Genomic DNA, 12295 nt, shown 5'->3' on the forward strand with positions numbered 1-12295 from the left:
GATTTACTCTTGCATTAAATGCGATAAAGTATTTTAATTTTTGAAACTTTGTTGTTTCGGTCATTGTAGTCAATGACAGATGAAGTTTGAGGACTTTACATGCAATGTCTTACTGCATCTTGCAGCACTCTTTGTGCCATCTAGAACTTATCATCACAGTCAGGAAAATGGACCAGCACAAATCATCAGTGTGATGTGTGGTGATAAATCCAATATGTCTGTGTACTGAAGCCTTCATACATATGTAAAGTCAGGATTTTGTCTGAGGAAAGTTGCATTTTCATTCATTCCACAGCTGTACAAGTCCTTGTCCTGTTCTTGGGGAGACAGAACTACCACCATTATTTAAGGACAGCCTGAAGATTGCAAGATATGGTCCATTTTTTGTAGTACTGATTAGACAGGATCAACTAATGTGCTCTACTGAGTGTTAACCTTTCTTATGAAGTTCTTGGGGGAAATTCTGAACAGTTTGTTGTTTTTATATTCTCTATATATGCATGCACACACGTATATGTAGGTATACTCACACACATGCTTCCTGAGGAGTGTTTGCATAGTTAACAAACACATTTGTTACCCTAAAGTAGTTATAATTCCATCTTTTGCATAATTCAAATGCTCTGAAAATCTATTTAAATCCAAGTGTTAAAAATATTTCTGTTGTTAATGTGTAAAGTATCTCATGGTTTAAGGAACGGCAGAGAATCAAGTGCAGTTTTCTGCCGGACAAACCTTTTCAAGGCCTTGTGCAAATGACTTTTGCAAATTGAGCACCAAAGCAAGGTGAGTTGGAGGAGGTGCACCTCAGGCTGACTCTCTCTATTTATTGAAAACCTATTTCTCTATCAGAGAGATGTTCTGAATGCAGTATAAAGATCGTGCAGTAACAGGATAGTGCAAAAATGAGGGCCCTGAAAAAACACTGAAAATAGGTCACAATAAAAATTTCCAAAAATCTGCAGCCAGACATTTCCATGGTAATCTCATCATGGTTTTGTTTCTTTCCATGGAACACAAGGAGAGGTGACCTACTCTGTGCACAGAATTTTCACGCTGCTTTTTAAACATGCAGGATGTATCTGCCTTGGGGGTGATAGGACAGGGGATTCATCTCATTACTAATGCCAAATGCAATCAGTAGACAACTTGCTGCTTTAATTTCTGAGGACTTATACTCATAGTTATGGTTGTAGTTAAGCTTATCATGTGATCATTTAGAAAAAAAAGGTGAATAGTTGTTTTTCCTCTAGTATATCTACCCATTGGCAATGAGTAGTTAGGATTAAAAGCTTCATCTAGCCCAAGGCTATAATGAATATTCAGGAAAAATGATTCTGTACTGTTGCTTAGGGAAGTAAAAAGACAACCCTTGTAACATTCAAATCTCCTGTGCCTTTGGAATAAACAAGCATTATTTGATTAACAGGAAGACAGAAGACACGCTGATGTACAGCTTATACCAAAAGAGACTTTATATGGTATTAAATTACCAACAGATTCTTGTAGGTGCAGTGCATGAATCAATATTATGTTTTAGCCCATGATAATTTTACCAAGCTTTTATTTAGATGGGATTTGTTTTAAAAAAAAAAAAAAATTCAAATACAGCAGATAAACAAAGTGTGCTGACAGTGGATGTTACAGTCCATTGGAGCATTTGTTCATTCTTCTGGATTGACACACAGTGCAAAATTATACTACACATTCTGTTACAATCACACTGTATCATTATTAATGAGAGAACCAACAAACCCAGTTATGTGTAATGAAAGAGGGTAATTTTTAGCAACATGGTAGACTCTGAACCAAAAGCAGTACAATCCTCTACTAAATTAGGCAGAATAATATTTTATTTAGTTCATAGTGCTGGTTTTGTGAATACAAATGCCCAGCTGTTTTTTACAGCTAGTAACATTTCACATATCAGGCATTTTAGAAAATATTTCTTGACCATGCAGGCTTCGTCAACCACTTTATCAATGATAAAAGCTGCAGGCATTTTCATAAACTTATATTGGGGTAAAAAAAGATATTTATGTTGTATTAGCACTGACAGTATGTTTTATAATGTGATTCACAGGCCTCAAGATTCAGTCTTTCACAAGTTATATGCTCATCCTTGAATGTTTATAAATCCAGGAAAGAATCAGAAAAAGCAATTTATGAATTGGGGTCAGTCTTTAGAAATCTAAGTAGGTGGGAGGTCCTCAATCAGTCAAATGAATTAGGGGAAATTAAGCCTGTACATAACCTCTTCAAAACTGGTTTTTGGTATCATGCTATTCCCTCTGCTGAATTTGTGCCTGAGTTTAAAACTTTGCTGAATAGGACAAATTAATATTCTCAGAAATCAGAAATTTTGAGCTGCATTTCTTTAGTCAATGATTGCATTTAGAAGTGAATTCTATATTTCTAATCACTTCAGTGTTTATCAAAATTGTGTTCTTGTGTGTCCTCTGCAATTTGGTCTTAGTCTAAAGGTGAGCAGTCTTCTATGGAGAGGTTGTGCATCATCCAGTGAACTTCCCACAGATTATACAAATGTAGTTTATTCATTTCCTATGAAAATTTTCTATCCAGTGGCATCAATATCTTCTGGTTTCAGACATCTGATTTCTTAGAATGCATTTTTCCAAGTCCTTAGTGCAAATAGAGTAGGGAATTCTGAAATTTATAAATTAACAAATAACTTCACTTAATGATCTAAAGAAGAAAGCATGAATTAAAACAAAACCAGGTGAGGATATTTGGGAATACATTAGTTGTCTGTAGAGCACAAAAGCTCTGGTATTCTCAGGCAGTGACTTCAGGAGGAACCTGAGCAGGAGGGTCTGGAGGCAGAAGAAGGAGGGGAGGAGGAGGAGGAGGGTGGAAGATGGATGATCTGGATGTTCCAGCACAACTCCTTTGTAGGAGTCGCAGTGAACTGTGAAGGGAAGCAGCAAGATACATCCCGTGTGTGCGGCTGTTGGGCGTGGCACAAGGGTAAACTGGTATTTTTTAAAGTTAGCCAGCATTATCTTCATATGAGATTTATTTAATGTGCAACTTAATTGGATAAAACATCATGGGGGAAAAATAGCCTTCAGAAATGCCTGTTTCAGTTCAGAACTGTCAAATTTCATGGTAATTCTAATTTTTTTTTTATGAAATTCATCACCTTTCCAATTTCTGTTGTCTCACTATGCAAGAAAGCACTGTTTTAACTTTTACTTCATTTTTTTCAGTATTTACTCACTAAACATTCCTTTTTTTCCCCTGGAATTTTAACTGGAATAGGATGAAAGATCTTACCTCCTTCATTTAATTTTTCAAATTATTTTCCTATTAATTTACCAGTGATTTTATGAGGACCAAAAGTGGGCAGTTCTCCCAGGCTGATACAAGTGAGCCTTTCCAAAGGGCTTTTTCTAATCATGTGCCATGCAATCAGATATTTAAACCATTTACTAGCATGAGAAATAGAAGACCATTCCATTGCATTAATTGCATTAATCTTGGTGTGTGAGAAGTATAACTGATTGAAAATAAAGATCTTTACTTAATTTCAGGGAAAATGGCCTAAACAATTATTGTTTATTACAAAAGACAAACTAGATAAATTGTCTTAGGTAGGATGAAAATTGGGTTTTATGAAAGACATCTCCCAAAATGTTGTTCAGTGTGGTTTAAAATAATTGTATTTTTTAAGGCATTAGTATGTGTCAGAGTAAGAATTTTTATGGCAGCATTACAAACACAGCGAAGTCAGCATAATGAGTTATGTGGTGCCAACATCCTGAACATTATCACAAGGATTTCCAAGGAGAAGAATTAACATAAAGGATATACAATTCATGTTTTCTAGAGGGTCTCTCATTTCTGCATTGAGCCTCAAGGAAATTCAAAACAGAAATGAAAGTCAAAGCTGCAACTACTTTCATACTGCCAGTGCAGCGTTTCATACATATTTCAGGGCAGCTGCATGGAGGGGAGATCACCATTTCTATTGGGATGCCAGAGGTAACTCTTAGGATTTTACTATTCATGTCAAGCACTGTGTACTTTCTAGTAACACAGCCTGTGGAGTTTTTGTTTGTATTTAACCATTGGTGTAAAAAGGAAAAATAACAAGGGGATATTTCCTGTGTGTTCACTAGACTGGCAACTTTGGTGTCTACTGGATTGTTTTAAATTAAATTTCATTTAGTCTCATCCCATTCTCAGTTACTACATAGCAATGCAGCTTTCTGAGCTTTTACAATATCCAAATGGGACAAGATTATTCATATATGACAGATTTAATTATCTGAGAGAGTGATAAAGACTTAGTAAATGTAAATAATTGCTGCAGTACCAATTAGCCTACTCACAGGTAATACTTGTGCTAAATCTTGTAATGGCACCATTCAGTTTTTAACCAGAACGTGCACTGTGTTCTACAATGCATCAGTATTGAAAATTTTAAGGTACTTGTTGAAGAGTATTATCAATTGCCCACAGAAAAATGAAACAAGAGTTACATTGAAGAAGAACCCTTGTATATGCCAGATGCAGGTGTTAGTTCCACTGAGCTGTCCTCAGTGGAAAGGGCTGTTGATCCCTGTCTACGTGAGATGTATTCCATAAGACAAGTAAATGACTGGAAATCAGGAAAAGCCAACACTTGAAGATTTCGATTTCTGGCTTTAACAGAGAAGATTTTGATCTTTCATTTACACTATGGCCATCCCAACTTATTCTCAGAGTTAAGAAATGCTGAATTGCATTCTGATAGCCCTGCAACCTCGATTCATCCTTGTTCTGATCAAGGCATGATCAGACAATGCTTCAGGTTCACATTATTTTATAGGATACTGCTTGTTTTTAATGTACCTTACACAGAGTGAGTCATTAAAACTGGAAAGTAATTTTTTTAATAAATGGGTAAAATAATATCTGTCAGCCAAAGTGGTGTTTTCCTCTCTATGGGAAGGGAACATTTTGTGATATCTTTGTCTTCTGGAAAAAAAAAAAATCCTTTTTTTCACAAACTAACCTTTCTGCAGTGGATTTTCAGTTACTTGGTGTGTCTGAAATAGGTTAGCTAATGGGATGAAGTTCAGTTCTGATGTGCAATTTCACAAAATTGCAGCATAGCCACTTACAGCAAAGTTTTCTATTTCCTTAATATACCTTTTGTTCATATTACTTTTAATTATGTTCTATATTTATCTGGCCTATTTGAACAGGATCCAGAGCTGGTACGGAACATCTGTCGCTGGGTTAGACAAGCTGTTCACATTCCTTTCTTTGCCAAGCTGACCCCAAATGTCACTGATATTGTGAAAATTGCAATGGCTGCGCGGGAAGGTGAGTGACTCCAGTGCACAAGTTGTGCTGCTTTACTAATTTGCTGCATGGGGTAAGATAGGAATGCTGCTGGAGTAATAGATAGCAACATAAACTAATATGAAAATATTTTGTTTGATGTATTTAGAATAAGCACAGTGATCAAAGGTTTCCTAATTTTGTTCATACATCTAGAAAAGAGCAATATATGAAGAGAACTATATTAGACTGTTAACAATAAATTGTATAGTGTTTCTCTGCACACTTTTACTTCTGTCATATTTATATGTTTACCATACCACTGTAAATCTCTCTGTTCCTGTATTTGGTAGTGAAAATGATGTGTGTGTTCTGAGAAAACAGAAATTCACTACTTGATGGTATATATATTTTTTTCCTTAGAGCTTAAGGTACCACATGGTGGCAAATAAGTTTGCAAGTGGGTGTATTAATGCATCATTTAGAGCTACAGTAACTGTTTCTTTATCACATTGCTTCTGTTGTCTTGCTGCACAGAAGCTTGGAGGAGATGGCCACTGTTTTGGGATACCTTCAGGTGTTAAACAGCCGCTGTAGCAGGTTCTGTCCCACACAGCTGAACGACAGAGATCTGCCTGTCATTCTCAGCATTTCCACATGCTGTCTTATAGCCCTTACAGCTCTTTCAGCTGATGCAGCCTGCCTTGAAGCTAGTGTTAAATTTATTAGCCTGGGATTGGCCATAAGGACCTTTCTGTGCATCCCATTGCAGTTTGTTGTTTTTGCTCTCCAGCTGTTTATTTGAATTTCTAGTTATTTCAGTTTCACAGGTTTTCTTTTGCGTTTTATCCTCTCTTGTTCTTGTACACATGATTTAGCAAAAAGCGACTGACCTTTTCTTTCACAGGTGGTGCAGATGGTGTTACAGCCACCAACACTGTGTCAGGACTGATGGGACTGAAAGCAGACAGCACACCTTGGCCAGCAGTTGGTCGAGGACTGAGGACCACATATGGTGGCATGTCAGGTAGGTGTTGCCCTTTTTGATGCACGGTACTTCCTTGGAGGCTTTCGAAACATCAGGAGGTCCTTGTAGTGGGCTAGAATATCATGTCTGCAGTCACACCGAGTCCTTAAAGCTCACTGCTGGTCAATGTTTCTAAGTCATGACAGATGGAACAGATTAAGTGTGAAGGCTCTTGGGTTGCCCTTTCCTTAATGGTAAAGCACTGCATCAGAATACTGTGATAGGGTCACTGGAGAGGGAAGGAAATCTCTTCCCTCGTGACCCTCGCTTTTCCTCAAATTTTTCATCCTGTCACAATTGTCAGGCCCCACGTTAGACAGAGGCTAATGAAAGGGCATCGCAGGGGGAAATATCAACAATCCAAATGCAGTGTATGTTTCATAGCCCAATCTCCAGCCTTCCTCCCTCCTTCCCACTAAGTGCACCTTTTCCAGAGAGGTTATTTCCCCCTCTTCCCACTGTGGTAAAAATGATAGACAATATTAGGCAAATATATGCATATTTTTGTAGCCCTATTTCTCAAGATATATAAGGATATCTTATGTAGCCCATATTTTCAAGTTCTAGTTCACTGTTTAATTTTCAAACCAGCTGCAAAACTTTTACACTCCAGTTGAGTGCCGGTGCACACCAACGTATTAATCTATTGACCCTGTGAACTCTGTTGCTGTGACAACACAAACTTGGCCCTGCAAAGACAATACTGTGAGCTTCTTGGCTTTACTGGTATGGAGATTAGTCTCCTTGGTGATAGAGGTAGCAGTAAATATACATAAAAGAAGTAATAGCATCCTCTCGATTGAATCAAACATTATTCTATTGGACCCGCCTCCTACCTCACCCCAAAAATGTAATCAGAGGAGACCAGACAGGCAAAAATACACTTTATTTTATGTGACTGGTGTTATCCTTAGAGAACCATAGAAAATGTAGCAAAAGATGACTTTTAAACAAACTTTAATTCAGATGAGTGTATTCAGTGGCAAATTGTGTTATTGCCTTAGATAACTACATAGAATTTGGAATTTTTTAGAGGGCACTGAAAAGTAAGAAAGTGATAACAATCAGAAAAAATCATTATGCCTATCGCATAATGGTTTCACAGTGACAGTCCAATAAGATGTTATGTTTTAATATTATGCAAAGTGGGAGGAAGAAGGGAACAAGAAGAGAACAGCTACAGCCCATTTCAATTTCTCTAGCCTGCCATGTTGACAGGAAAAGAATAAAGGAGGTCACAGTGGGTGCTGTGCATTAAAAATTAATAAAAGAACTATTGCAGTAGTATTTTATATAAGTAACACCATTCACATTTTCTCATTTAAGTTGCAATTTGTGAATATTCCTTCCTACCATAATTCTGCCTAATAAAATCTTTAAAATGGCTGCATTATGAGAAGTGTGTCTATGTCACAAATTTGAAATATGTATGTAGTGTAAATTACAGTGGCACCTCTATGCCCAACTGTAAGTGAGGATGTAGCAGCACTCATGTGGTGTATAAATGGACCCAAGGAAAAGTTCATTCTTTATTTTATTCATATATATATGTGTGTGTGTGTATCTATGTGTGTAAGTATAATTTCTTTTCCCTGAACTTTTATATGTATCATAGGGGAGAGAAAATGACATTTTAGGATGCACCATTACCTATAATGCAAATCTGCTTATTAAAAAAAATATTTAAAATACTGGAAGTGCTGTCAATTTATTATGTTTTGAAAGAGTCATGACGGGGTCCCAATCCCACAACTCCTCTCACAAAAGCGAGCTACGGAGCCAGTAAAGTCAGTAGCTCAGCAGCACGTTGCAATGCCTTCTGCTCAGCAGTCAGGTATAGCAGTATACAAATTTCCAAAAGCAGGAAAGCAGTTTTAAATCAGGAGAGCTAGCATGCTTACAAGGAGACAAAAAGTGGGAGAGCGTGTCATCTTGTCAGAGCAAGGGCAGGGTGGCCGTGCTCGTGTTGCGGCTGTGGCACGGCGCAGACGTGTGGCCTGCAGCCAGACACTTGACCTTTCCGTGCTCTATTTCTCCTGTCTGTGGGATGGCAGGAACACCACTTACATGCCTACAGGCTTGGTGGGAAGTGCTCCGTGGTCTTGGCATGAAAGTTGCTTCACAGTGTAACATACTGGGTTTCTCTTTTGATGTGTGTAAATTTATTTTATTATCTGATAGAGTCAGTAAGTTTTTGTTGTTTTTTCCAAGTAATTCCTCTCAAGAGAGGATTAATTTTTGAAGTGAAAGCCAGCACTATTATAGAAGCAATAAGTCTGGTTCATTTTCAGCATGTTTTCCCAAAGCACAGCTGGTTCATTGTTGTTCTGTCGTACACAAACCTAGATACAGCACACAGCCAAGCTGGACCAGGCTTTCTGGATTTTTCCATGTGCATAGATTCTGGACTAGCAGTGATGCTCACATGGCCCAGAGGAGCAGTGAGGGAGGCAGGAGTTCCTGTCCTTCAGGGTGCCACACTCACGGTGCTGTGTGACCGTGGGTGAGGTGGGAGTGGACCCAGCCCTGTGGAGGTCTCTGCACCCTTAGGTGTCCTGGTGAGCTCTGAAATGCACCTTGACTCAACGCTCAGCATTATCCTCAGCATTATCCAGCCCCTGTGTCTCTCTGCTGGCCCTGGCAGGGGGCCACGGGACAAGAAGTCGGTCTCTTAAAGGACCCATGTTCTACAGGGTTTTATAAATTCACTGTGTCCACAGTTTGTTAGGGCAGTGCAAGTTGTCTTCTCCAGGTGAGTGCAAACTCCCTCCTCTGAGTTTGAGGAAGGTTTCCAGCCAAGAGCAAATAACAAAGATGTGTTAGTACCCTGGCCTAGCAGCTGCCCGATATTTTGACTGACAGACTTCCCTGTCCTCCAGTGTTCAAAAATGTCCTCCTCCTACATGGCTAGGTACTGAAAAAATATTTTCCATATGAAACTTCCCCTTGGCCTCTTCATCCCTTCTCTTCTTGTCTGCCTCATGCAGAAGCAGCTGTATGCAGGAGGTTAATTTTTCTAAATGAGAGACATTGAAGCAGGAATTTCTTTTTATAATTCCTCTTAAATTACTAAATGCAAGGTAGTTTCCTATGATTTATCTAACATACACAAAAATAATAAGAAAAAATGTTTATTAACATCATTGCCAAATCCTGAGATGTTTTCAGAACAGACTTTTGTCTCTTTTTTTAAAACGTTTTTTAAAAAAAATTATTCAAAGGAGAGACTTAATGGGATTACTCTGAAACCCCCATTTAGTTTTGAGTTGTCACAGTCAATTTTCTTGCCAGCCAGTGCTCGGGCACTGACCTTCCTGTTTTGATCTAATTTGACCAGCTGAAAATAGCTAAGCTGCAAGAGGCATCCCTGTTCCTCCTTCCTACCCTCCTGTTTCTTGGGTGGTTTTGACAGGAAGGGATCCCAGTATCCCAGGTGGATGTTTGACTACTAGACTGTAGGATTAGAGTCTCTCTTCTCCACTTCCCTGCAAATATTGAATTATTAATACAAAGTGAAACAGCTCTCACGGGATACACACTCATACTAGCACAGCCTGCTGACCTGCACATGAGCCTGACTTGGGAGAGCCAGGTTTAAATCCCAAGTGTGAGCCCAGGTCATAGCTGGGCCTCCTGGATTCCAATTTTGCCCTACAAATATTGAGCATTATAAAATCTCTCAGGTTTTTTTTTTCTTATTTTACCTCCGTGCTGGTGTCAAAAATTGAAATATTTTCAGAAAAAATTTCCAATTTGCACTGTGGCACATCAGATGAGTCCAAAAGCTATGGTAGCCCAGCAGATTTTTGTGGCCCTGTTTTCTGAGAGGACATTGTGCTTAGAGGATGCCCCAGTCTTCATCCATTTTTTAAAATAAATTTACAGGAACTGCCCATTACTCAAAAAGCGTAGTTGTCCTAATGAAGGCCATGTAAAATATTGTTAAGGAAATAAGTCCTTCTGATGAAAGAAAAAATATTAAAATTAAGATACATTTTTTCAAGCTGTATAACTTATTTGTGTTTGCAGCATTAGAGACAGTTTGCTTTCCATTACGAAGCTTTTAGAATGGATCCAGCAGTATTTCAGGTTAGAGAATGTAGCATATATGAGATTTGATTGTGAATTCTTCCTATACATGGGCAGAGACTTTGCAATGTATTTGTTTATTAAAAAGACACTAATGGTGGGGTTCTTTTATCCTCACAAGGAATAATGACCTCTGGCTCTGAAAGAAATGTTTTAGTTTGTATAAATTATTTTGAAAATGCTTATTCTGGTATTTTATGGATACCAGAATAAGTTGCCAGGTTTCTCAGAGAAATGTTAATATATTGTCAGCAGCTGCATGCTTCCCTAAGATTTCTTTCCTTGAAATGTTCTTAAAATTTTTTTTTTTAAAAAAGGTTTTTTCAATGAGCTTTCATACTGTGCTTCCATATTCCAGATGTGTTTTATGAAACACATCACATTGCAGCACAATGGGATATCTATTGCTGGCAAAATAGAGCAGAGCTTCTGTTTGAATTTCCATGGTTTTTTTGTTCTTTGTCATCTGTTTGTTTCTTTGTTTTTGTCTGGAAGCCAAATCCTTAGGGGATAAATTTATAAAACCATACACTGGACTTAGCAAAAACTTAGGTTAAAAGGAAATCTCTCTACGGTGCACTCACTATGTATTCTTTTAATGCTTTATTTCAGAAATGTTGCAGTATTTTACAGTAGCAGTTCAAAACCTGATTGTCTGTGTGCTGTTATTGCTTTGTCCATTTATTATATGCTGTAGTACTATGGCATTATTTGCACAAATTTATTGTACAGCATGTGCAAGTACATGTGCTTGTTTTCCAGAAAAAGAGAGATTCAGGAAGCTGTGTGTTATAACTTCATAGCTGCCCACAAGGGATATCAGAAGGAGGATATCTAGGTGGTGGGTTCAGTCATTAAACACAGGAATGTGTAATTATTGGAAACCAGCAGAGACAGTTAATTTTAGTTACTTTTTGAAGTTAGTGGAGCTGTCTGTTTTTACAGAAAAACACTGTCCAGGAGCAATTGTGACATGTAAGGGAATGCTTTTCAGGAGTTCTTTAATTAAAATGTATATTGACGTTATTAATAGAGGCATATATTCTAATCTGAAATGTATGAATTATATTGAAAGAGAAAAAGTTGAAGTTATAATAATAAGGGCTGCCTTTTAATTTTAATTCGCTGACACATCATTAAAAGGAAAAAACAACCAAGAGCATTCACTTTACTCATCACAGTTCTGTCAGTAACAGTGCAGTGTGGATTTTGGTCAATAGAAATGAATAAAAAAGCTGCCCATCACTGGAAACAAAACAAAATGTATGTATGCATAGGCACTCCTGTTTAGTATAAATATTTACCAAGAGTTAAAGACTATTTACATTAACATATATTTATAAAACAGTGTGGAAAGGGGTGAAAACCAAATATATGCCGTAGTACAATTTTAATTTTGTTTTATTATTCCTGTTCAATGTAGCTGAGCCATTAAAAGCCCTTATTTGCATATATTATGTCAGGATTCACAAAGAGTCCTCTGTTTTCTGTCGTGTCCTTGCAGCAGTCTGATTTCTCTTAGTGTACTGCCGTCACTGGTCTGTGCAGGAGAGATCAGAGCCCTAATAATAGATTTTTGACAGGGAGCTCGCCTGCTACCTGCCCTACACAAATCCTCACTCTTCATGTTTGCTTCATGGCAACAAAGCAGACAGAAGGAAAATGCCAAGTGCTGAGTTTGAGGTACAGCCCTGCCATAGCTTGACATTTCAGCAGAATAGCAGTTTATGAGATGCATAATTTTTCATCTGGGACTCAGCTGCCATTTTCATAGAGGCTTGAAGCTCATCGACTGACTGGAAGTAGGGCAAAGGTTTACAGCATAGATCAAGGTCTACATCCTTCCTATAGCTCTTTAAAAATAAGTATTATTCTCTAGATAAGGTC

General features: G+C 37.8%; 1 protein-coding gene across 5 annotated transcripts in view; it reads left to right on the forward strand.

The window, feature by feature from the left end:
- DPYD (dihydropyrimidine dehydrogenase) overlaps window positions 1-12295 on the forward strand; it is a 347633-nt gene that overhangs the window by 253131 nt on the left and 82207 nt on the right. For all 5 annotated transcript variants that reach the window (XM_086842923.1, XM_086842920.1, XM_086842919.1 and 2 more), the window contains exons 17-18: window positions 5214-5334; window positions 6200-6319. In XM_086842923.1, the coding sequence (XP_086699049.1) occupies window positions 5214-5334; window positions 6200-6319 (241 nt within the window). The remainder of the gene's footprint in view (window positions 1-5213; window positions 5335-6199; window positions 6320-12295) is intronic.

Source organism: Cyanistes caeruleus, chromosome 9 (assembly GCF_971803275.1).
Source record: "Cyanistes caeruleus chromosome 9, bCyaCae1.hap1.1, whole genome shotgun sequence".
Taxonomy (NCBI): domain Eukaryota; kingdom Metazoa; phylum Chordata; class Aves; order Passeriformes; family Paridae; genus Cyanistes; species Cyanistes caeruleus.